Source organism: Heptranchias perlo, chromosome 13 (genome assembly GCF_035084215.1).
Source record: "Heptranchias perlo isolate sHepPer1 chromosome 13, sHepPer1.hap1, whole genome shotgun sequence".
Lineage (NCBI taxonomy): Eukaryota > Metazoa > Chordata > Chondrichthyes > Hexanchiformes > Hexanchidae > Heptranchias > Heptranchias perlo.
In genome coordinates, this window is record NC_090337.1 from 477,449 (window position 1) to 504,680 (window position 27,232).

Genomic DNA, 27,232 nt, shown 5'->3' on the forward strand with positions numbered 1-27,232 from the left:
CCGCTCCGTGACATCCTTGACCCTAGCACCAGGGAGGCAACATACCATCCTGGAGTCACGTTTGCGGCCGCAGAAACGCCTATCTGTTCCCCTTACAATTGAATCCCCTATCACTACAGCCCTGCCACTCTTCTTCCTCCCCTCCTGTGTAGCAGAGCCACCCGTGGTGCCCCGAACCTGGCTCTTGCTGCTTTCCCCTGATAAGCCATCTCCCCCAACAGTATCCAAAGCAGAATATCTGTTTGAGAGGGAGATGGCCCCAGGGACTCCTGCTCTACCTCTACCTATGGGCCAAAGGCAGGTATATGGAGCTGGATCACAGATTAGCCATGATCTTATCAAATGGCAGAGCAGGCACGAGGGGCTGAATGGCCTACTCCTGTTTCCTATGTTTGATCTGATCCGTTGGTTGTGGAATCGTTTCGCTCTGTCTATAGCATGTTGCTTCCGCTGTTTAGCATGTCGTCCTGAGTTATAGCTGTTTTTATATTTCTTGCTAATTTACTCTCATATTCAATTTTCTCCCTCTTTAGCAATTCCTTGGTCATCCTTTGCTGATTTCTAAAACCCTCCCAAACTTCAGGCTTACTACTCTTTTTGGCAACTCTTTTAACCGAATACTGTCCTTAACTTCTCTTGTTAGCCACTAGGTTGGATCACTTTTTCCATGGAGTTTTGATTCCTCAAGAGAATGTATATTCATTGAGAATTGTGAATTATTTCTTGACATATTCGCCATTGTTCACCTACCGTCATATCTTTTAATGTAATTTCCCAATCTACCTTACCAACTTGCCCCTCATTTTTAAACATTTTAAAAATTCGTTCATGGGATGTGGGTGTCACTGGCGAGGCCGGCATTTATTGCCCATCCCTAATTGAACATAAGAAATAGGAGCAGGAGTCGGCCAATCGAGCCTGCTCCGCCATTCAATAAGATCATGGCTGATCTGATCCTAACCTCAACCTTGAGGCGAGGCTAGTTCTGGAGCACAAGTCTTCAGCACGACAGCCGGGATGTTGTCGGGGCCCATAGCCTTTGTTGTATCCAGTTGTTTCTCGATATCACATGGAGTGAATCGAATTGGCTGAAGACTGGCTTCTGTGATGGTGGGGATCTCGGGAGGAGGCCGAGATGGATCATCCACTCGACACTCCTGGCTGAAGATGTATCCACCCTGTCCGTTCCCCTTAATATCTTATCACTGTACCGCCACCTCTGGTGGGTCTGTCCTGCCGCTGGGACAGGACATACCCAGGGATGGTGATGGAAGAGTCTGGGACGTTGGCTGAAAGGTATGATTCTGTGAGTATGGCTATGTCAGGCTGTTGCTTGACTGGTCTGTGTGAGTCGGACTTTGCAGGGTCATAAGAACATAAGAAATAGGAGCAGGAGTAGGCCAATCGGCCCCTCGAGCCGGGTCGACTGGGCTTGGTTTGCTTTTGTCCTGTCCGGTGCCTAGTGGTCCGTCCGGTTTTATTCTTATGACTTCTTGTCGCGAGATTGTACAACTGAGTGGCTTGCTTGGTCATTTCAGAAAGTGATTATGAATCAGCCACATTGCTGAGAGTCTGGAGTCACATATAGGCCAGACAGGGTAAGGACGGCAGGTTTCCTTCCCTAAAGGACATTAGTGAACCAGATGGGTTTTTACAACAATCCAGTAGTTTCATGGCCACCATTACTGATACCAGTGATACTCGCCCCTCATACCTATGTAATTGGCATTGTTTAAAGTTAAGGCCCTAATTTCGGACTTAACCGTATCACTCTCAAACTCAATATGAAATTCTATCATATTATGATGATTGGCCCAAGAGGATCCTTAACTATAAGATTACTAATTAACCCTGTCTCATTATACAATACTAGATCTAAAACAGCCTGAGCTCTGGTTGGTTCCTTGACATATTCTTCCAGAAAAACTGTCTCGAGTGCATTCCATGAACTCTTCCTCAAAACTGCTTTTTGCCAATTTAGTTTGCCCAGTCAAGGACAAAGCAGCCCTTCATTGTCGCTGGGTCAAAATCCTGGAACTCCCTTCCTAACAGTATTGTGGGAGAACCTTCACCACACGGACTGCAGCGGTTCAAGAAGGCGGCTCACCACCACCTTCTCAAGGGCAATTAGGGATGAGCAATAAATGCCGGCCTCGCCAGCGACGCCCACATCCCATGAACGAATAAAAAAAGTCTAAAGATTAAAGTCCCCTGATTTATATTCTATCCAACACTATAAACGACTCCCACCAGCGTTTTCTGTCCCTTGTTATTTCTTAGCTCCACCCATACTGATTCTACTTGCTGATTTTCTGAGCTAAGATCCTTTCTCTCTCCTGTCTTCAGCTCATCCTGGCCCACCATCCTCCTTTCCCATTTTGTCTATCTTTTCTAAAAGTCAAGTATCCTGGAATATTTAGTTCCCAACCTTGGTCACCTTGCAATCATAGTGAGGCAGAGTGAGAGCCAGACACACAGAGCAAGACAGTGACAGTGAAACACAGCGAAAGAGAGAGACACAGAGACAGATCTGGGCACAAGGGGACAAACTGTGCAACTGGAGCACTTGGTAAAAATATTGATGTTAAATGTGTGTTGGGGATGTGTGTCAGCTGTTCCCACTGGTCGGACTCCCAGCTCGTTCCTCAGGACTGCCCAATGCTCTGAAATAATGGGCGACACCAAATGAGCAAATCAGTAACTTTATTATCAACACCGATTTTAGTCAAATGACAACACTTAAAAACAGACAAGTGCAATCCTACTCTCATCAAAAGCGGTGGGTCAACAGGAGTCCGACAACTGATGGTCGGAGGCCCCGCTGACCCCGGGGCCAGGGCGGAGGCCCCGCTGACCCCGGGGCCAGGTCGGAGGCCCCGCTGACCCCGGGGCCAGGTCGGAGGCCCCGCTGACCCCGGGGCCAGGTCGGAGGCTGGCTTTCCTCCACCTACTCACTCTGAGTCTTTTCACCATTGAGAGAAGCAGGTGGATCAAAGGGCCATGGAACAGGACGGCACCAAGTTTGTATTTGTAAAGTCTGTCGGGTGTAGGAGGAGTGGGGGAACAGTGGTCCTGGGAAATAAGTTAGTGCCGGACAAGTTGTTTTCACCCACCCAGCCTGAGCATGGAACACTGGTGACATCGACCCACTTGTCCCCCAGGAAAAGATTAAACATTTAAAAATAAAATTCTTCCTTACTGTCATCAAAAATGCTGATATTTTGTGACCAAATTGAGGGATGTGTAGCAACGGTTACATACAGAGTAAAGCTCCCCCTACACTGTCCCATCAAACACTCCGAGTGCAGGTACAGCACGGGTTAGATACAGAGTAAAGCTCCCTCTACACTGTCCCATCAAACACTCCGAGTGCAGGTACAGCATGGGTTAGATACAGAGTAAAGCTCCCTCTACACTGTCCCATCAAACACTCCGAGTGCAGGTACAGCACGGGTTAGATACAGAGTAAAGCTCCCTCTACACTGTCCCATCAAACACTCCGAGTGCAGGTACAGCATGGGTTAGATACAGAGTAAAGCTCCCTCTACACTGTCCCATCAAACACTCTGAGTGCAGGTACAGGGTTAGATACAGAGTAAAGCTCCCTCTACACTGTCCCATCAAACACTCCGAGTGCAGGTACAGCACGGGTTAGATACAGAGTAAAGCTCCCTCTACACTGTCCCATCAAACACTCCGAGTGCAGGTACAGGGTTAGATACAGAGTAAAGCTCCCTCTGCACTGTCCCATCAAACACTCCGAGTGCAGGTACAGCACGGGTTAGATACAGAGTAAAGCTCCCTCTACACTGTCCCATCAAACACTCCGAGTGCAGGTACAGCATGGGTTAGATACAGAGTAAAGCTCCCTCTGCACTGTCCCATCAAACACTCCGAGTGCAGGTACAGCACGGGTTAGATACAGAGTAAAGCTCCCTCTGCACTGTCCCATCAAACACTCCCAGGGTCAGGGACAGGGTTAGATACAGAGTAAAGCTCCCTCTGCACTGTCCCATCAAACACTCCGAGTGCAGGTACAGCACGGGTTAGATACAGAGTAAAGCTTCGATTCCACACCTATAAAGTGCCGACAGGGATAACGGGGAGGGAGTCTGGGGTAACGGGAGTGCAATGGGACTGTTACTATTCTGATTCAAATAGTTGTTAAATAAATCTCTGATACAGAGAATTTCATAAACAGTAAATGTGAAGCTATGATGGTGATGCAGGGGCCGCTATGATGATGCACGGACATTAGTGAGACAAAAATTAAACACTCAGCTGTTGCGAGTGCTGCTGTAATCGTCGGGCTTGTGCATCACCACACTGCAGGGAAACGTTTACTACAAATACTGGCCCAGGCAACGGCTGCAGAGATTCCTGGATATACAGAACACCTGGCTGACCAGCCCCTGGGGCAGAAAACAACGTGCCAGAGGCAGAGAGAAACAGAGCGGATAGACACAAACGTTCTGTCTGCCTGTAGATCAGGAAGATTCAACCCCAGGAACAATTAAATGCCACTTGTTGTTTCAATGATTACAGGTGTAGTCGCTTTGCCTCACAGCAGGAATGCATGGGAATAAACGTGGCCCACATCCTGAAGATTGCATCGAGCAGCGACACAGAGTGTGCTGGTTGGACACTTAGTGTTTTACTCATGGTCTGCCCCCACCAAACTCTCTCCTCGACCCCCAAACCCCCCCAAGGCTCTCTCCTCCTCCCGCCCAGACTCTCTCTTTCCCCACAAACCCCAGGCTATCTCTCCCCCCACCCCACAAACCCCAGGCTATCTCTCCCCCCACCCCACAAACCCCAGGCTCTCTCTCCCCCCACCCCACAAACCCCAGGCTCTCTCGTCTCGCACCCCCTCCAACCCCAAAGCTCTCTCGTACACCCCCGACCCCTCTCTCTCTCTCCTCCCCCCACCCCCGCCCTGACCCTGTCTCTCTCTCTCTCCTCCCTCCCAGTCCTGACCCCGGCTCTCTCTCCTCCCTCCCAGTCCTGACCCCGTCTCTCTCTCCTCCCTCCCAGTCCTGACCCCGGCTCTCTCTCTCTCCTCCCTCCCAGTCCTGACTCCGGCTCTCTCTCTCTCCTCCCTCCCAGTCCTGACCCCGTCTCTCGCTCTCTCTCCTCCCTCCCAGTCCTGACCCCGGCTCTCTCTCTCTCCTCCCTCCCAGTCCTGACCCTGTCTCTCTCTCTCTCCTCCCTCCCAGTCCTGACCCCGGCTCTCTCTCTCTCCTCCCTCCCAGTCCTGACCCCGTCTCTCTCTCTCTCCTCCCTCCCAGTCCTGACCCCGTCTCTCTCTCTCTCCTCCCTCCCAGTCCTGACCCCGTCTCTCGCTCTCTCTCCTCCCTCCCAGTCCTGACCCCGGCTCGCTCTCTCCTCCCTCCCAGTCCTGACCCCGTCTCGCTATCTTCCCCCCACCCTTCCCTCCCCCCAGTGAGCAGTGTGATCCCCATCAGTACAGTTGTTGCAGGAATATGAACTGTGGCTCTGGGTAACCGGAGACTGAGGGACGGAGCAATTGTTCTGTGGATAAGGTCTGGCCCTCAGTCACAGGCAACATCATCTGCTGGTCATCTGTTCCCATGGGGATGGTGAGGGGGAGGGAAAGGTCAGAGGATTTTAGCGCCATGGAGTCCTGCAAATGCTGTTTCTGCACAGATTCGTGTTCAACAAAAACCGGACCATCTTCAATCCCATCCGTACTCTTTGCAGCTGGAAAGGAAATCACAGCATCAAACAAATGCCAGGGTATTTAACAATCAGGAAGGACAGGCAGGAAGGAAGGGGAGGTGGGGTGGCTATGTTAATAAAGGAAGGAATCACTGTAATACAGAGAAATGATATTGGGACAAAGCATCAAGATAATGAAACAGTTTGGGTGGAGATAAGGAATAATAAGGGAAAAAAAACATTAGTGGGCGTAGTATATAGGCCTCCTAATAGTTGCAACTCTGCTGGAAGAAGTATTAATCAGGAGATAGTCGGGGCATGTAATAAGGGAACAGCCATAATTATGGGGGATTTTAATTATCATATTAACTGGACAAATCAAATTGGGCAGAGCAGCCTTGAGGACGAGTTCATTGAGTGCATCAGGGATGGATTTCTTGAGCAGTATGTAACTGATCCTACAAGGGGGCAGGCAACCTTGGACCTGGTCCTGTGTAATGAGTCAGGATTAATTAATAATGTCCTAGTTAAGGATCCCCTTGGAACGAGCGACCACAACATGGTTGAATTCCATATCCAATTAGAGGGTGAGAAGGTTGATTCTCAAACAAGCGTACTGAGCTTGAATAAAGGAGACTATGATGGTATGAGAGCGGAATTGATTAAAGTGGACTGGGAAAATAGATTAAAGGGTAAGACGGTACATGAGCAGTGGTGTTCATTTAGGGAGTTATTTTACAACTTTCAAAATAAATATATTCCACTGAGGAAAAAAGGGTGTAAAAGAAATGACAGCCACCCGTGGCTAAGTAAAGAAATCAAGGATAGTATCCGACTAAAAACAAGGACATATAAGGTAGCCAAACTTAGTGGGAGGATAGAAGATTGGGAATTCTTCAAAAGACAGCAAAAAGTTACTAAAGGATTGATTAAGAAAGGGAAGTTAGATTATGAAAAGAAATTAGCAAAAAATATAAAAACAGATAGCAAGAGTTTCTATAGTTATATAAAAAGAAAAAGGGTGGCTAAGGCAAACATAGGTCCCTTAGAGGATGAGACCGGGAAATTAATGGTGGGAAACATGGAGATGGCAAAAATGCTGAACAAATATTTTGTTTCAGTCTTTACAGTAGAGGACACTAAGAATATCCCAACACTGGACAAACAGGGGACTCTCGGGGGGGAGGAGCTAAATACGATTAAAATCACTCAAGAGATGGTACTCAGTAAAATAATGGGACTCAAGGCGGATAAATCCCCTAGACCTGATGGCTTCCATCCTAGGGTCTTGAGGGAAGTGGCAGTAGGGATTGTGGATGCTTTGGTGATAGTTTTCCAAAATTCCCTGGACTCAGGAGAGGTCCCGGCAGATTGGAAAACTGCTAATGTAACACCGTTATTTAAAAAGGGTAGTAGGCAGAAGGCTGGAAATTATAGGCCAGTTAGCTTAACATCTGTGGTGGGTAAAATTTTGGAGTCTATTATTAAGGAGACAGTAACGGAACATTTAGATAAGCATAATTTAATAGGACAAAGTCAGCATGGCTTTATGATGGGGAAGTCATGTCTGACAAATTTGCTTGAGTTCTTCGAGGATATAATGTATAGGGTGGATAAAGGGGAACCAGTGGACGTAGTGTATTTAGACTTCCAGAAGGCATTCGACAAGGTGCCACATAAAAGATTATTACTTAAGATAAAAAATCACGGGATTGGGGGTAATATTCTGGCATGGGTGGAGGATTGGTTATCAAACAGGAAGCAGAGAGTTGGGATAAATGGTTCATTTTCGGACTGGCAACCAGTAACCAGTGGTGTTCCACAGGGGTCGGTGCTGGGTCCCCAACTCTTTACAATCTATATTAACGATTTGGAGGAGGGGACCGAGTGCAACATATCAAAATTTGCAGATGATACAAAGATGGGAGGGAAAGTAGAGAGTGAGGAGGACATAAAAAACCTGCAAGGGGATATAGACAGGCTGGGTGAGTGGGCGGAGATTTGGCAGATGCAATATAATATTGGAAAATGTGAGGTTATGCACTTTGGCAGGAAAAATCAGAGAGCAAGTTATTTTCTTAATGGCGAGAGACTGGAAAGTACTGCAGTACAAAGGGATCTGGGGGTCCTAGTGCAAGAAAATCAAAAAGTTGGTATGCAGGTGCAGCAGGTGATCAAGAAAGCCAACGGAATGTTGGCTTTTATTGCTAGGGGGATAGAATATAAAAACAAGGAGGTATTGCTGCAGTTATATAAGGTATTGGTGAGACCGCACCTGGAATACTGCATACAGTTTTGGTCTCCATACTTAAGAAAAGACATACTTGCTCTCGAGGCAGTACAAAGAAGGTTCACTCGGTTAATCCCGGGGATGAGGGGGCGGACATATGAGGAGAGGTTGAGTAGATTGGGACTCTACTCATTGGAGTTCAGAAGAATGAGAGGCGATCTTATTGAAACATATAAGATTGTGAAGGGTCTTGATCGGGTGGATGCAGTAAGGATGTTCCCAAAGATGGGTGAAACTAGAACTAGGGGGCATAATCTTAGAATAAGGGGCTGCTCTTTCAAAACTGAGATGAGGAGAAACTTCTTCACTCAGAGGGTGGTAGGTCTGTGGAATTTGCTGCCCCAGGAAGCTGTGGAAGCTACATCATTAGATAAATTTAAAACAGAAATAGACAGTTTCCTAGAAGTAAAGGGAATTAGGGGTTATGGGGAGCGGGCAGGAAATTGGACATGAAGCTGAGTTCGGATCGGTCAATGCCCTGTGGGTGGCGGAGAGGGCCCAGGGGCTATGTGGCCGGGTCCTGCTCCGACTTCTTGTGTTCTTTAGATTTGTGGTTGGGATCAGATCAGCCATGATCTTGTTGAATGGCGGAGCAGGCTCGAGGGGCCGATTGGCCTACTCCTGCTCCAATTTCTTATGTTCTTATGTTCTTATCAAACAAGCTTATTAATCTTGGGGATGCTCCCCCCTCCCCATCAAAGACCCCAATTATTGACAACATGTGAAGCATCTCCTTCCACCAAGACAGGCTGCATCATCAGTGGGAACAGTGAGGCTGGCTTGTGTTTATTTACACAGCTCCCTTACAGAAAGGGTGCAAGCTGGGGGTGTATTAACACACTGTTACAGGGAGAGACATCAGTAGTCGGGAAAATGCTGGAATCCATTATTAAGGACATAGTAACGGGCCAATTAGAATATGATTAGGCAGAGTCAACATGGTTTTATGAAAGGGAAATCGTGTTTGACAACTCTACCTGAGTTTTTTTTTGAGGATGTAACCAGGAGGGTCGATAAAGGGGAACCAGTGGATGAAGTATATTTGGATTTTCAAAAGGTATTCGATGAGATGCAGCACAAAAGGTTATTACACAAGATAAGGGCTCATGGGGGTGGGGGTAATATATTAGTGCAGATAGAGATTGGTTAACGGACAGCGTAGGTCATTCTCAGGTTGACAGGCTGTAACTAGTGGGGTGCCGCAAGGATCAGTGCTTGGGCTTCAGCTATTTACAATCTCTATTAATGACTTAGATGAAAGGGCCCAGTGTAATGTATCCAAGTTTGCTGACAATACAAAGCTAGGTGGGAAAGTAAGCTGAGGAGGACACAAAGAGTCTGCAAATGGATATAGACAGGTTAAGTGAGCGGGCAAGAAGATGGCAGATGGAGTATAATGTGGGGAAATGTGAGGTTATTCACTTTAGTAGGAAGAATAGAATATTTTTTAAATGGTGAGAAACTATTAAATGTTGGTGTTCAGAGAGATTTGGGTGTCCTTGTACAAGAAACACAGGAAGTTAACATGCAGGTACAGCAAGCAATTAGGAAGGCAAATGGTATATTGGCCTTTATTGCAAGGGGTTTCATAGAATCATAGAAGTTTACAACATGGAAACAGGCCCTTCGGCCCAACATGTCCATGTCACCCAGTTTATACCACTAAGCTAGTCCCAATTGCCTGCACTTGGCCCATATCCCTCTATACCCATCTTACCCATGTAACTGTCCAAATGCTTTTTAAAAGACAAAATTGTACCCGCCTCTACTACTGCCTCTGGCAGCTCATTCCAGACACTCACCACCCTTTGAGTGAAAAAATTGCCCCTCTGGACCCTTTTGTATCTCTCCCCTCTCACCTTAAATCTATGTCCCCTCGCTATAGACTCCCCTACCTTTGGGAAAAGATTTTGACTATCTACGTTATCTATGCCCCTCATTATTTTATAGACTTCTATAAGATCACCCCTAAACCTCCTACTCTCCAGGGAAAAAAGCCTCAGTCTATCCAACCTCTCCCTATAAGTCAAACCATCAAGTCCCGGTAGCATCCTAGTAAATCTTTTCTGCACTCTTTCTAGTTTAATAATATGCTTTCTATAATAGGGTGACCAGAACTGTACACAGTATTCCAAGTGTGGCCTAACTAATGTCTTGTACAACTTCAACAAGACATCCCAACTCCTGTATTCAATGTTCTGACCAATGAAACCAAGCATGCTGAATGCCTTCTTCACCACCCTATCCACCTGTGACTCCACTTTCAAAGAACTATGAACCTGTACTCCTAGATCTCTTTGTTCTATAACTCTCCCCAACGCCCTACCATTAACGGAGTAGGTCCCGGCCCGATTCGATCTACCAAAATGCATCACCTCACATTTATCTAAATTAAACTCCATCTGCCATTCATCGGCCCACTGGCCCAATTCATCAAGATCCCGTTGCAATCCTAGATAACCTTCTTCACTGTCCACAATGCCACCAATCTTGGTGTCATCTGCAAACTTACTAACCATGCCTCCTAAATTCTCATCCAAATCATTAATATAAATAACAAATAACAGCGGACCCAGCACCGATCCCTGAGGCACACCGCTGGTCACAGGTCTCCAGTTTGAAACACAACTCTCTACAACCACCCTCTGTCTTCTGTCGTCAATCCAATTTTGTATCCAATTGGCTACCTCACCTTGGATCCCGTGAGATTTAACCTTATGTAACAACCTACCATGCGGTACCTTGTCAAAGGCTTTGCTAAAGTCCATGTAGACCACGTCTACTGCACAGCCCTCATCTATCTTCTTGGTTACCCCTTCAAAAAACTCAATCAAATTCGTGAGACATGATTTTCCTCTCACAAAACCATGCTGACTGTTCCTAATCAGTCCCTGCCTCTCCAAATGCCTGTAGATCCTGTCCCTCAGAATACCCTCTAACAACTTACCCACTACAGATGTCAGGCTCACCGGTCTGTAGTTCCCAGGCTTTTCCCTGCCGCCCTTCTTAAACAAAGGCACAACATTTGCTACCCTCCAATCTTCAGGCACCTCACCTGTAGCGGTGGATGATTCAAATATCTCTGCTAGGGGACCCGCAATTTCCTCCCTAACCTCCCATAACGTCCTGGGATACATTTCATCAGGTCCCGGAGATTTATCTACCTTGATGCGCGTTAAGACTTCCAGCACCTCCCTCTCTGTAATATGTACACTCCTCAAGACATCACTATTTATTTCCCCAAGTTCCCTAACATCCATGCCTTTCTCAACCGTAAATACCGATGTGAAATATTCGTTTAGGATCTCACCCATCTCTTGTGGTTCTGCACATCGATGACCTTGTTGATCCTTTAGAGGCCCTACTCTCTCCCTAGTTACTCTTTTGCCCTTTATGTATTTGTAGAAGGGTTTGGAGTACAAAAGTAAGGAAGTCTGTACAGGGCTTTGGTGAGACCACACCTGGAGTACTGCGCACAGTTTTGGTCTCTTTACCTAAGGAAGGATATACTTGCCTTGGAGGCAATGCAACGAAGGTTCACTAGATTGATTCCTGGGATGAGAGGGTTGTCCTATGAGGAGAGATTGAGTAGAATGGACCTATACGCTCTGGAGTTTAGAAGAATGAGAGGAGATCTCATTGAAACATACAAGATTCAGAGGGGGCTTCACAGGGTAGATGCTGAGAGGTTGTTTCCCCTGGTTGGAGAGTCTAGAACTAGGGGGCATAGTCTCAGGGAAAGGGGTCGGCCATTTAAGACTGAGATGAGGAGAAATTTCTTCACTCAGAGGGTTGTGAATCTTTGAAATTCTCTACCCCAGAGGGCTGTGGATGTTCAGTCATTGAATATATTCAAGGCTGAGATCGATAGATTTTTGGACTCTAGGGGAATCAAGGGGATCTTATCAAATGGCGGAGCAGGCACGAGGGGCTGAATGGCCGACTCCTGTTCCTATGTTCCTATATTCCTAAAGAGTCAGCGCAGTTGATAACTGGAAATGGATTCTGAGCATTCCAGAAGGGAATAAGAAAATTTGACCCAAAAACTATTTTCAAAATAGTTCGGGTGGGAAAATGCAGTAGAGATCGAAGATCAGCCATGATCTTATTGAATGGCGGAGCAGGCTCGAATTAGAACTGAGGATTTATTAACACACTGTTAGAAAGAGAGAGCTGGGGATTTATTAACAGTTATTAAGTTATATAGATCACTGAGCTTTCAGCTACTGCAGTTATATTCTTACCTGCCCTCTTAAGTGGCCCAGCAAACCACTCATTTGTATCAAAACCACTAGAGCGGTTCAAGCAGAAGGCTCACCACCACCTTCTCAGGGCGACTAGGGATGGGCAATAATGCCAGCCTTGCAGCGACGCCCACATCCCGAGAATGAATGTTAAAAATGATGAGAATTGCGATAAATTTGGGCAATTCTCCCTGGAGATGAGGTGTTTCAAGGAATGATTTGAAAGGAATTCACAGGGAATGACACACAATAGCAGTAGGCAATGGAGAACAAAGAGTCAAAAATTTAGAATTAGAACTTGGTCAGGTACAAGGTAAAAGATTGATATTTGCACTGAATGGTTTGATACCTGGCTGTATATACAATGTGTTCTGGTCTCAGAGGGCAGCATTGTTAAACACGATGGCCTGGTGGGGAGCATTAAAATCAGTCTTCAATGGCCAGGAAATACTCACCAGCATGAGCCTTACTGTTATGTTTCTTTAAATTCTTCACATCAGTGTACGAGTTCCCACACAATTCACAGACGAACGGTTTTTCACCTGAAAGAAATGCACCTTAAAGTGGATATTTATGCAAATGGTTCCAATTCTCTGATCTTACCTTTCTGAACGATCCAACTCTTATCTTCAATTGTTCAGTCTGTGCCGACTCTTTGCTGGAGCAATCCCAAATAACCCCACTGCCCTACTTTCTCCCTATAGCCCTGTATCATTCCTAAACTAATCCCACCGCCCCATTCTCCCCATAACCCTGTATCAGTCTGGAGGGTCGCAGGTCTGCAGTTTGGATGCCCCAGTACTCGTGCTGCAACACGCTGCAATTCCACCTCACCAACCATTGGGGAACTTCGAAACTTTTGAAAATAGTTTTTGGGTCAAATTTTCTTATTCCCTTCTGGAATGCTCAGAATCCATTTCCAGTTATCAACTGCGCCGACTCGTTAGGAATATAGGAACATAGGAACAGGAGGAGGCCATTCAGCCCCTTGTGCCTGCTCCGCCATTTGATAAGATCATGGCTGATCTGTGATCTAACTCCATATACCTGCCTTTGGCCCATATCCCTTAATACCTTTGGTTGCCAAAAAGCTATCTATCTCAGATTTAAATTTAGCAATTGAGCTAGTATCAATTGCCGTTTGCGGAAGAGAGTTCCAAACTTCTACCACCCTTTGTGTGTAGAAATGTTTTCTAATCTCACTCCTGAAAGGTCTGGCTCTAATTTTTAGACTGTGCCCCCGACTCCTAAAATCCCCAACCAGCAGAAATAGTTTCTCTCTATCCACCCTATCTGTTCCCCTTAATATCTTATAAACTTCGATCAGATCACCCCTTAACCTTCGAAACTCCAGAGAATACAACCCCAATTTGTGTAATCTCTCCTCGTAACTTAACCCTTGAAGTCCGGGTATCATTCTAGTAAACCTACGCTGCACTCCCTCCAAGGCCAATATGTCCTTCCGAAGGTGCGGTGCCCAGAACTGCTCACAGTACTCCAGGTGCGGTCTAACCAGGGTTTTGTATAGCTGCAGCATAACTTCTGCCCCCTTGTACTCCAGTCCTCGAGATATAAAGGCCAACATTCCATTTGCCTTCCTGATTATTTTCTGCACCTGTTCATGACACTTCAATGATCTCTGTATCTGAACCCCTAAGTCCCTTTGGACATCCACTGTTTTTAACTTTTTACCATTTAGAAAGTATCCTGTTCTATCCTTTTTTGATCCAAAGTGGATGAACTCACATTTGTCGACATTGAATTCCATTTGCCACAGTTTTGCCCATTCACCTAATCTATCAATATCGCTTTGTAATTTTATGTTTTCATCTACACTGCTTACAATGCCACCAATCTTTGCGTCATTGGCAAACTTAGATATGAGACTTTCTATGCCTTCATCTAAGTCGTTAATAAATATTGTGAATAATTGAGGCCCCAAGACAGATCCCTGCGGGACTCCACTAGTCACATCCTGCCAATGTGAGTACCTACCCATTATCCCTACTCTCTGTCGCCTTTCACTCAGCCAACTTCCTAACCAAGTCCGTACTTTTCCCTCGATTCCATGGGCTTCTATCTTAGCTAACAGTCTCTTATGTGGGACCTTATCAAATGCCTTCTGGAAGTCCATATAAATAACATCCATTGACATTCCACTGTCCACTACTTTAGTCACCTCTTCAAAAAATTCAATCAGGTTTGTCAGGCACGACCTACCTTTCACAAATCCATGCTGGCTCTCTCTGATTAACTGAACATTCTCGAGGTGTTCAGTCACCCTATCCTTAATTATAGACTCCAGCATTTTCCCCACAACAGATGTTAGGCTAACTGGTCTATAATTCCCTGGTTTCCCTCTCTCTCCTTTCTTAAAAAGCGGAGTGACATGTGCAATTTTCCAATCTAGAGGGACAGTTCCTGAATCTAGAGAACTTTGAAAGATTATAGTTAGGGTATCCGTAGTGTGCTCACCTACTTCCTTTAAAACCCTGGGATGGGGATCTGTCACTCTTTAGTGCTATTATTTTCTTCATTACTGTTGCTTTACTTATGTTAATTTTATCGAGTCCCTGTCCCCGATTCAATATTAGTTTTCTTGGGATTTCCGGCATGCTATCCTCTTTTTCTACTGTAAATACTGACGCAAAGTAATTGTTCAACATGTCCGCCATTTCCCCGTTGTCAATGACAATATCCCCACTTTCAGTTTTTGAGGGGCCAACACTGCTCCTGACCACCCTCTTTTTCCTAATATAACTATAATAGTTCTTCGTATTGGTTTTGATATCCCTTGCAAGTTTCTTTTCATACTCTCTTTTTGTAGCCGTTACTATCTGTTTTGTGACCCTTTGTTGATCTTTGTATCTTTCCCATTCGCCAGGATCTGTGCCATTTTTGCCTTTTTGTATGCCCTTTCCTTATGCCTTATACTGTCCCTCACCTCTTTAGTTGTCCATGGCTGTTTTTTTTTGCAAGTAGAGTTCTTGCCCCTCAGGGGTATAAACTGGTTCTGTATCACGTTAAATGTTTCTTTAAACATTTCCCACTGATCATCAGTCGTTTTACCCATTAACAGATTTGCCCAGTTTACTGTGGACAGTCTCTGTCTCATCCCATTGAAGTCGGCCTTACCCAAGTCTAGAATCTTAGCAGCTGATTCACTTTTTTCCCTTTCAAACACTTTGCTGGAGCAATCCCGAAATAATCCCACTGCCCTACTCTCTACTCTCTCCCCACAGTCTTGTAGCTGTTGATTCCAGGCAACGTGGGGGGAACCCGGGGCAACACTGGCGGGGAGGAGGAGCCCAGAGCACAGCCAGCTGTGTGGAGGTTTACCCCAATCAACAAGAACAACTTGCATTTATACAGCGTCTTTAACGTATTAAACGACCCAAGACGCTTCACAGGAGTGATTATCAAACAAAATTTGACCCTGAACCACATAAGGAGATATTAGGACAGATGATCAAAAGCTTGGTCAAAGAGGTAGGTTTTAAGGAGGGTCCTAAAGGAGGAGAGAGAGGTAGAGAGACGGAGAGGTTTAGGGAGGGAATTCCAGAGCTTGGAGCCCAGGCAGCTGAAGGCACGGCCACCAATGGTGGAGCGATTAAAATTGGGGATGCGCAAGAGGCCAGAATTGGAGGAGCGCAGAGATCTCGGAGCGTTGTAGGGCTGCAGGAGGTTACAGAGATAGGGAGAGGCGAGGCCATGGAGGGATTTGAAAACAAGCATGACAATTTTAAAATTGAGGCGTTCCCGGAACAGGAGCCAATGTAGGTCAGTAAGCACAGGGTGATGGGTGAACGGGACTTGGTGCGAGTTAGGATACGGGCAGCAAAGTTATGGATGAGCTCAAGTTTATGGAGGGTGGAAGATGGGAGGCCGGCCAGGAGAACATTGGAATAGTCCAGTCTAGAAGTAACAAAGGCACGGATGAGGGTTTCAGCAGCAGCTGAGTTGAGGCAGGGCGGAGACGGGTGATGTTACGGAGGGGGAAGTAGGCGGTCTTGGTGATGGAGAGGATATGGGGTCAGAAGCTCATCTCAGGGTCAAATAGGAGGCCAAGGTTGTGAACGGTCTGGTTCAGCCTCAGACAGTGGCCGGGGAGAGGGATGGAGTCGGTGGATGGGGAGAGGGATGGAGTCGGTGGCCGGGGAGAGGGATGGAGTCGGTGGACGGGGAGAGGGATGGAGTCGGTGGCCAGGGAGAGGGATGGGGTCGGTGGATGGGGAGAGGGATGGAGTCGGTGGCCAGGGAGAGGGATGGGGTCGGTGGATGGGGAGAGGGATGGAGTCGGTGGATGGGGAGAGGGATGGGGTCGGTGTTTGGGGAGAGGGATGGAGTCGGTGGCCAGGGAGAGGGATGGGGTCGGTGGATGGGGAGAGGGATGGAGTCGGTGGATGGGGAGAGGGATGGAGTCGGTGGATGGGGAGAGGGATGGAGTCGGTGGATGGGGAGAGGGATGGAGTCGGTGGATGGGGAGAGGGATGGAGTCGGTGGCCGGGGAGAGGGATGGAGTCGGTGGCCGGGGAGAGGGATGGGGTCGGTGGCCGGGGAGAGGGATGGGGTCGGTGGCCGGGGAGAGGGATGGAGTCGGTGGCCGGGGAGAGGGATGGAGTCGGTGGCCGGGGAGAGGGATGGAGTCGGTGGCCGGGGAGAGGGATGGAGTCGGTGGCCGGGGAGAGGGATGGGGTCGGTGGCCGGGGAGAGGGATGGAGTCGGTGGATGGGGAGAGGGATGGAGTCGGTGGCCGGGGAGAGGGATGGAGTCGGTGGATGGGGAGAGGGATGGAGTCGGTGGCCGGGGAGAGGGATGGACTCGGTGGATGGGGACCGAAGACAGTGGCTTCAGTCTTTCCAATATTCAGTTGGAGGAAATTTTTGCTCATCCAGTACTGGGTGTCGGACAAGCAATGCGACAAATGAGAGACAGTAGAGGGGTGGAGGGAGGTGGTTGTGAGGTAGAGCTGGGTGTCGTCAACGTACATGTGGAATCTGACGTGTTTTCGGATGGTGTCGCCGAGGGGCAGCATGTAAATGAGGAATGGGAAGGGCAAAGGATAGATCCTGAGGGGATTCCAGAGGTAACGGTGCGGGAGCAGGAAGAGAAGCCATTGCAGGAGATTCTCTGGCTATGACTGGAGAGATAAGAATGGAACCAGGTGAGCGCAGTCCCACCCAACTGGACGATGGAGAGGTGTTGGAGGAGGATGGTGTGGCCAACCGTGTCAAAGGCAGCAGACAGGCGGAGAAGGATGAGGAGTGATAGTTTACCACGGTCACAGTCACAGAGGATGTCATTTGTGAGTTTGATAAGGCCTGTTTCAGTACTGTGGCAGGGGCGGAAACCTAATTGGAGGATTCAAAAATGGAGTTGTGGGAAAGATGGGCACGGATTTGGGAGGCGACAACACGTTCGAGGACTTTGGAGAGGAAAGGGAGGTTGCAGATAGGGCGGTAGATTGCAAGGGCAGAGGGGTCAAGGTGGGGTTTTTTGAGGAGGAGGGTGATGATGGCAGATTTGAAGGGAAGGGGAACAGTACACGAGGAGAGGTAACCGTTAACAATGTCAGCTAACATGGGGGCCAGAAGGGAAGTTGGGTGGTCAGCACTTTGGTGGGAATAGGGTCGAGGAAGCAGGAGGTGGGTCTCATGGTCAAGCGGGCATGATGGGAGATAGGAGAAAAACTATCTCCCCGGTCTTAGTATCTCACTTACCTCCCCTTGTACCCAGCCAGGTGTGTGGGGGTTTTCCCCAATCACTACTACCTCCCCCTGTACCCAGCCAGGTGTGTGGGGGTTTTCCCCAATCACTACTATCTCCCTGTACCCAGCCAGGTGTGTGGGGGTTTTCCCCAATCACTACTATCTCCCTGTACCCAGCCAGGTGTGTGGGGGGTCAGTTGATGGCAGGTTTATTTACTGATTGGACTGTCAGGGAAGCTTCAAGTTAACAATTTTTGCCATGATTTTAAGATTGTGCTGAAAATGGGGAATTCTGTCACTGATTCCTGCTCCGGCTCACAGGACCAGCTCCTTACCTGTGTGAGATCGGCTGTGTTTGTTCAGCTCTCCTGAAGAGATGAAACTTTTACTACACGTACGACAGCTGTACGGTTTCTCACCTGCACGAGAGAGTGTGAGAGAAACCAGTCCATAATTACAGCAACTTCAATCAATTAAAACCATCAGTGAAAATGCCCAGGTAGTTATTGAGAGGCACCAGCTATTGTAGGGGCCTGGCCTACACAGTTATCCCCCCGCCAGTATCAGACAATCTCCAGACACAAGCAAGTCACACAGGAAAAAAAACACTACATTGTGTCAGCTTGGTTCAGCCTGTAGCACTCGGTGCCAAGTCAGGTTCAGGGTTCGAGCACAAAGGGAAAACCCTTGGCCCTCGATTGGCCGCAGGAAGCCCAGCAACATTCAGAAACCTGCTTGCAGCCAACTCCTGCAGGGCTAGAACTGCTCTCCCCCATATCACAGCCCCTGGTATTAGAGGGGGCCAGGCCGAGACCAGGGGACTCCCATGCCCCCAATTGCCTTGGCCACGCCTTCTCTGCCACCCAGCCACCTGGATAAACGGGTGCACAGATCACTCCACCTGCAGGGTCCTGCCCAAACCCTGCAGAAAACGCAGAGGCCGACTCGGTTGGACATAAAAGATCCCATTCCTATTCAAAGAAAAGCAAGGAAATTCTCCGTCTCATCGACAAATTCCTCCCTCAACAAACGTCACCAAAACAGATTAACCAGTCATTTATCTCACTGCTGTATGTGGGACTTTGCCATGTGGAAATTGGATGCTGTATTTGCCTACGTTACCGTGAGAGCACTTTGAGTCTTTTGGGATGTCCTGAGGATGTGATAAGGTGCGACATAAATACAAGTTCTTTTTTTCTTAAATCTTACAAGTGAATGGGGTGAAACTGACACAGAAACTATAGACAGACAACTTTCCCTCTCCTCTCCCGATGCTCAGTGTAAACAGTTACACAAATGTCAACAGCCCTCTGGTACCTCACTCAAATGCTCATTCTTCATGTGGTGTTGAATGCTTTTCCAACATGGGAAGCATGCCGCACGGCGAGCTGGAGGCACTGTATAGTGAGCCGGAGCGGGAGCCGCTGCACGGTGAGCCGGAGTGGGAGCCGGAGGCACTGTATAGTGAGCCGGAGTGGGAGCCGCCGCACGGCGAGCTGGAGGCACTGTATAGTGAGCCGGAGCGGGAGCCGCCGCACGGTGAGCCGGAGCGGGAGCCGGAGGCACTGTATAGTGAGCTGGAGCGGGAGACGCTGCACGGTGAGCCGGAGGCACTGTATAGTGAGCCGGAGTGGGAGCCGCTGCACGGTGAGCCGGAGCGGGAGCCGGAGGCACTGTATAGTGAGCCGGAGCGGGAGCCGCTGCACAGTGAGCCGGAGGCACTGTATAGTGAGCTGGAGCGGGAGACGCTGCACGGTGAGCCGGAGGCACTGTATAGTGAGCTGGAGCGGGAGCCGCTGCACAGTGAGCCGGAGGCACTGTATAGTGAGCTGGAGCGGGAGCCGCCGCACGGTGAGCCGGAGCGGGAGCCGGAGGCACTGTATAGTGAGCTGGAGCGGGAGACGCTGCACAGTGAGCCGGAGGCACTGTCTAGTGAGCCGGAGCGGGAGCCGCTGCACAGTGAGCCGGAGGCACTGTATAGTGAGCCGGAGTGGGAGCCGCTGCACGGTGAGCCGGAGGCACTGTATAGTGAGCTGGAGCGGGAGACGCTGCACGGTGAGCCGGAGGCACTGTATAGTGAGCCGGAGCGGGAGCCGCTGCACGGTGAGCCGGAGGCACTGTATAGTGAGCCGGAGAGGGAGCCGCTGCACGGTGAGCCGGAGGCACTGTATAGTGAGCTGGAGCGGGAGACGCTGCACAGTGAGCCGGAGGCACTGTCTAGTGAGCCGGAGCGGGAGCCGCTGCACAGTGAGCCGGAGGCACTGTATAGTGAGCCGGAGTGGGAGCCGCTGCACGGTGAGCCGGAGGCACTGTATAGTGAGCTGGAGCGGGAGACGCTGCACGGTGAGCCGGAGGCACTGTATAGTGAGCCGGAGCGGGAGCCGCTGCACGGTGAGCCGGAGGCACTGTATAGTGAGCCGGAGCGGGAGCCGCTGCACGGTGAGCCGGAGGCACTGTATAGTGAGCCGGAGAGGGAGCCGCTGCACGGTGAGCCGGAGGCACTGTATAGTGAGCCGGAGCGGGAGCCGCTGCACGGTGAGCCGGAGGCACTGTATAGTGAGCCGGAGTGGGAGCCGCTGCACGGTGAGCCGGAGGCACTGTATAGGAACCCTGGCTGATTCTTCCTTTCACTAACTGCGGTACGGAGACCAGTTTGAGTAACACATCTATTGTCCTGCCTCAGACCTGTGAACACATCATACACCAGAGAGGGGACCAGGAATCATCCAGGTCTGTACAGCTCAGAAAATGCAAACAAAATAAAATAAAATATTTTTCAAGTTTCCACGGTCAACAAATCATATTGCGAACATACGAATTAAGAGCAGGAGGCCATTCGGCCCCTCGAGCCTGCTCTGCCATTTGATAAGATCATGGCTGATCTGATTGTGACCTCAACCCTACTTTCCTGTCTACCCACTATAACCTTTGACTCCCTTGTTAATCAGGAATCTATCTAACTCAGCCTTAAAAATATTCAATGACCCTGCCTCCATCGCTCTCTGGGGAAGGGAATTCCACAGACTCACGATCCTCTGAGAGAAAAAAATTCTCCTCGTCTACGTCTTAAATGAGAGACCCCTCATTTTTAAACTGTGGCCCCGAGTTCTAGACTCTCCCACAAGAGGAAACATCCTCTCAGCATCTACCCCTTCTAGTCCCCTCAGGATCTTAAATGTTTCAATAAAATCACCTCTCATTCTTCTAAACTCCAGTGTATACAGGCCCAACTTGTCCAACCTTTCCTCATAAGATAACCCCCTCATCCCAGGAATCGGTCGAGTGAACCTTCTCTGAACCGGCTCCAAAGCAATTATGTCCTTTCTTAAATAAGGAGACCAAAACTGCACACAGTATTCTAGATGTGGTCTCACCAATGTCCTGTACAACTGTAGCAAAACATCTCTACTTTTATATTCCATTCCTCTGGCAATAAATGACAACATTCCATTTGCCTTCCTAATCACTTGCTGTACCTGCATACTAACTTTTTGTGATTCATGTACTGGGACACCCAGATCCCTCTGTACCTCAGAGTTCTGCAATCTCTCTCCATTTAAATAATATACTGCTTTTCTATTCCTCCTGCCAAAGTGGACAAGTTCACATTTTCCCAATTATACTCCATTTGCCCACACACTTGACCTATCTATATCCCTTTGCAGATTCCTTATGTCCTCTTCACAACTTACTTTCCTACCTATCTTTGTGTCATCAGCAAATTCAGCAACCAGACATTCGGTCCCTTCATCCAAGTCATTGATATAGATTGTAAATAGTTGAGGCCCAAGCACTGATCCCTGTGGCACTCCACTCGATACATCTTGCCAACCTGAAAATGACCCATTTATGCCTACTCTCTGTTTCCTGTTAGCTAACCAATCCTTTATCCATGCTAATATGTTACCCCCTACACCATGAGCTCTTATTTTGTGTAGTGGCCTTTGATGTGTCACCTTGTCAAAAGCCTTCTGGAAATCCAAGTCCACCACATCCACAGGATCCCCTTTATCCACGTTGCTTGTTATTTCCTCAAAGAACTCTAATAAATTAGTCAAACACGATTTCCCTTTCACAAAGCCTTGTTGACTCTGCCTGATTGCATTGAGATTTTCTAAGTGCCCTGCTATAACCTCCTTAATAATAGATTCTAGCATTTTCCCTATGACAGATGTTTAGCTAACTGGCCTGTAGTTTCCTGCTTTCTGTCTCCCTCCTTTCTTCAATAGAGGAGTTACATTCACTATTTTCCAATCTGATGGGACCCTTCCAGAATCTTGGGAATTTTGGAAAATTAATACCAATGCATCTACTATCTCCGCAGCCACTTCCTTTAAGACCCTGGGATGAAGTCCGTCAGGACCTGGGGACTTGTCAGCTTTTAGTTCTAATATTTTTTTTCAAAACCCTTTCCCTGGTGATTGTAAATGTTTTAAGTTCCTCCCTCCCTTTCACCTCTTGATTCACAATTATTTCTGGCATGTTATTTGTATCCTCTACAGTGAAGACGGACACAAAATATCTGTTCAATTCATCCGCCATTTCCTTATTCTCCATTATTAATTCCCCAGACTCACTCTCTAGAGGACCAACGCTCACTTTACTTACTCTTTTCCTTTTTAAATACCTGTAGAAACTCTTACTATCTGTTTTTATATTTCTAGCTAGCTTTCTCTCGTACTCTAATTTCTCTCTCATTATTCTTTTATTCTTTGCTGTTTTTTATATTCTGTCCAATCTTCTGACCTGTCACTAATCTTCGCGGAATTGTATGCTTTTTCTTTCAATTTGATACTATCTTTAACTTCCTTAGTTAGCCACGGACGGTACGTCCTTCCCCCAGAGTCTTTCTTTCTCACTGGAATGCATCTTTGCTGAGTGTTATGAAATATCTCATTAAATGTCATCCACTGCATCTCCACTGACATATCCCTTAACCTCAGTTCCCAGTTCACTTTAACCAGCTCTGTCTTCATGCCCTCATAACTGCCCTTATTTAAGTTTAAAACACTGGTCTTAGACTCTTCTCTCCCTCAAACTGAATGTGAAATTCTATCATATTGTGATCACTGCTACCTAGAGGCTCCTTTACAATGAGGTCATTAATTAATCCTGTCTCATTACACATTACCAGATCTAGAATAGCCTGCTCTCTGGTTAGCTCTAGATAGCAGATGATGATACTTTTGATTAAAGAAATCTGAAAAACACATTGCTGTTGGTTTATTCAAATCTGATAGCTGAATATTAATGCTGACCCAATGCTGCACCATGAAGGAACCAAATCTCCCCTTCTCTGCCCCTGGGAGGCTCCACACCCACTCCTTGTTACAGCATGGAGTGGGCGGCCCCACCCACCACCGAGTGGCACGCTCAGCACCCATCGAACTGTCGTCTGAAGAGCTGAAATTTGGAGCACCGATATTTTTGCTTGAGTGCCACTACTTGATGCAGAAGATTAATAAAAGATATCAATTATGTACTAATTATAATAAAAGTGATAATGGCTGCCCGAGAGTTAGGGAACAGAGGGATTTATTTGTGGGTGATCAGCTTTTCTGGTTAAAGAGAACAGCAAATCAATCAGATGAAATCCGCATTGAGTCTAATTTTAAAATCAAGTTACAAAATGAGCCCTTTTAACATGCTGTTTATGTGGAGTGCTGGTTTAAGCAGAATCCCTGCAGGATTTGGTGAGCAAGACCTACCCGTGTGTTTCCGTGCGTGAGTGATGAGGGAGCTGGAGACAGCGAATGATTTCCCACAGGTGTCGCAGATATAGGGTTTCTCTCCCGTGTGGCGACGGACATGGTACGTCAACGTGCTAGCTTGAGCAAACCGCTGCCCACACCGGTCACAGACGTAAGGTTTCTCTCCACTGTGCTTCCTGGTGGGAAACAAGGCCACAGAAACAGCTTTAAAAAGGAGGCACAGGAATAAAAAGAAAAATGTGTTAGAAATCTGAAATAAAAACAGGTAAACAAAGGACACAGATTTAAGGTAATTGGCAAAAGAACCATGGGGAGACAGGTCATTCAGCCCAACTGGTCTATGCTGGTGTTTATGCTCCACATGAGCCTCCTCTCTCCATCTCACTCTATCACCATATCCTCCTATTCCTTTTCCCCTCATCTGTTTATCTAGTTTCCCTTTAAATGCATCTATACTATTCGCCTCAACTACTCCTTGTGGGAGGGAGTTCCACATTCTCACCACTCTCTGGGTAAAGAAGTTTCTCCTGAATTCCCTATTGGATTTATTAGTGACTATCTTATATTTATGGCCCCTAGTTCTAGTCTCCCCCCTAAGTGGAAACATCTTCTCTACATTCACCCTATCAAACCCTTTCATAATCTTAAAGACCTCGATCAGGTCACCCCTCAGTCTGCCCTTTTCTAGAGAAAAGAGCCCCAGCCTGTTCAGCCTTTCCTGATAGTTAAAATCTCTCAGTTTTAGTATCACCCTTGTAAATCTTTTTTGCACCTTCTCCAGTGCCTCTATATCCTTTTTTTAATATGGAGACCAGAACTGTGCACAGTTTGCCAAGTGTGGTCTAACCAAGGTTCTATACAAGTTTAACATAACTTTTCTGCTTTTCAATTCTATCCCTCCAGAAATGAACCTCAGTGTTTGGTTTGCTTTTTTATGGCCTTATTAACCTGCGTCGCTACTTTTAATGATTTGTGTATCTCTACCCCCAGATCCCTCTGCCCCTCTACCTCATTTAGACTCTTATTATCCAAGCAATATGTGGCCTCCTTATTCTTCCTACCAAAATGTACCACCTCACACTTATCTATATTAAAATTCATTTGCCCATTACATGCCCATTCTACAAGTTTATTAATGTTTTCCTGTATTTTGTCGCAGTTCTCCTCAGTATTAACTATACCCTCCAATTTTGTGTCATCCACAAATTTTGAAATTGTGCTTTTGATTCCAGAGTCCAAATCATTGATGTAAATGATGAACAACAGTGATCCCAGCACCAATCCTGTTAGCCGCTAATCTATTCTCATACTCTCTCTTTGTCCCTCTTATTTCCTTTTTTAGATCTCCTCTGTACTTTCTGTATTCAGCCTGGTTCTCTACTGTATTACGAACCTTACATTCATCATAAGCCTCCTTTTCCTGTTTCATTTTAATCTCTATAATCTTTAGTCACCCACGGAGCTCTAGCTTTGGATGGCCTTCCCTTCCCCCTCGTAGGGATGTGTCTACTCTGTACTCAAACCTACTCCTCTTTGAAGGCCTCCCATTGTTCAATTACTGTTTCGCCTACCAATTTTTGATTCCAATCCACCTGGGCAAGATCCCTTATTAACTCACTGAAATTAATCCTCCTCCAGTTAAGTATTTTCACATTTGATTGTTCCTCGTCCTTTTCCATAACTATTCTAAACCTAATGATATTATGATTACTGTTCCCAAAATGCTCCCCCACTGAAACATGCTCCACCTGCCCCCCTTCATTTCACAGAACTAGATCCAGCACCGTTTCCTTCCTAATGCAGTAAATGTAATATATTTGGATTTTCAATAAGGACCTTTGATAAGGTACCGAATCGTAGGCTCATGACTAAGGTCAGAGGATGTGGAGTCAGGGGATAGGTAGCAGAATGGATAGCAATCTGGCTACAAAACAGAAAACAGAGAGTAGGGGTTAAGGGTAGCTACTCAGGCTGGCAAAAGGTGGGAAGTGATGTTCCACAGGGATCGGTGCTGGGACCACTGGTGTTCACAATTTACATTCATGATTTGGATTCGGGAATCGGAAGTACAATGTCAAAATTTGCGGACACGAAATTGGGAGGGGGGTGTAGTTAATACAAAGAATGTGTTAAAATGCAAGAAGACATTAATAAACTTGTAGAATGGGCAAATGAATTTCAATATAGATAAGTGTGGGGTGGTGTATTTTGATAGGAAGAATAGGGAGGCCACATACAGCTTGGGTAATAAGAGTCTAAATGGGGTAGAGGAGCAAAGGAGTCATGGGGTACAGATACACAAATCACTAAAAGTAGTGACGCAGGTTAATAAGGCCACGAAAAAGGCAAACCAAGCACCGGGGTTCATTTCTAGAGGGATAGAATTGAATAGCAGTGTAGTTACGTTAAACTTGTATTGAATCTTGGTTAGACCACACTTGGAGTACAGTGAACAGTTCTGGTCTCCATATTACAAAAAGGATAGAGGCATTGGAGAAGGTGTAAAAACAATTTACAAGGATGGTACTAAAACTGAGAGGCTGTAACGATCAGGAAAGGCTAAACATGCTAGAAAAAAGACTGAGGGGTGACCTGATAGAGGTCTTTAAGATTGAACGGAGGCCCAACCAGTCCTCATCCACCACCACCCTCCTCCACCTGGCTGAACTTGTTCTTATATTGAACAAATTCTGCTTTGACTCCACTCGCTTCCTCCAAATAAAAGATGTCGTTATGGGAATATAGCCCATATGGGTCCTAGCTATGAATGCCTTTTTGGGCATACGTAGAACATTCTTTGTTCCAGTCCTACTCAGGTCCCCTCCCTCACCTCTTTTTCCGGTACTGATGACTGTATCGGTGCTGTTTCCTGCTCTCGCTCCAAACTGGAAAATTTCATCAACTTGGCTTCCAATTTCCACCCTTCCCTCGCCTTCACATGGTCCATCTCCGACTCTTCCCCTCCCTTTCTCGACTTCACTATCTCCAATTCTGGGGATAGGCTGTTAAACAATATCTATTATAAGACCACCGACTCACACAGCTACTTTGATTACACTTTCTCCCACCCGGCTTCCTGTAAGGACTCTATTCCATTCTCCCAGTTTTTCTTTATTGTTCATTTATGGGATGTGGGCGTCGCTGGCGAGACCGGCATTTATTGCCCATCCCTAATTGCCCTTGAGAAGGTGGTGGTGAGCCACCTTCTTGAACCGCTGCAGTCCGTGCGGTGAAGGTTCTCCCACAGTGCTGTTAGGAAAGGAGTTCCAGGATTTTGACCCAGTAACGATGAAGGAACAGCGATATATTTCTAAATCGGGATGGTGTGTGTCTTGGAGGGGAACGTGCAGGTGGTGTTGCTCCCATTTGCCTGCTGCCCTTGTCCTTCTAGGTGGTAGGGGTCGCGGGTTTGGGAGGTGCTGTCGAAGAAGCCTTGGCGAGTTGCTGCAGTGCATCCTGTGGATGGTACACACTGCAGCCACGGTGCGCCGGTGGTGAAGGGAGTTAATGTTTGGGTGGTGGATGGGGTGCCAATCAAGCGGGCTGCTTTGTCCTGGATGGTGTCAAGCTTCTTGAGTGTTGTTGGAGCTGCACTCATCC

General features: G+C 47.2%; 1 protein-coding gene across 1 annotated transcript in view; it reads right to left on the bottom strand.

The window, feature by feature from the left end:
* Positions 1 to 4,929: 4,929 nt before the first annotated feature.
* LOC137331207 (myoneurin-like) overlaps positions 4,930 to 27,232 on the bottom strand; it is a 64,744-nt gene continuing 42,441 nt past the window's right edge. Inside the window, 4 exon segments of the mRNA XM_067994822.1 lie at positions 4,930 to 5,721; positions 12,669 to 12,755; positions 18,257 to 18,340; positions 23,630 to 23,808. Coding sequence (XP_067850923.1) covers positions 5,462 to 5,721; positions 12,669 to 12,755; positions 18,257 to 18,340; positions 23,630 to 23,808 — 610 coding nt within the window. The 3' untranslated portion in view covers positions 4,930 to 5,461.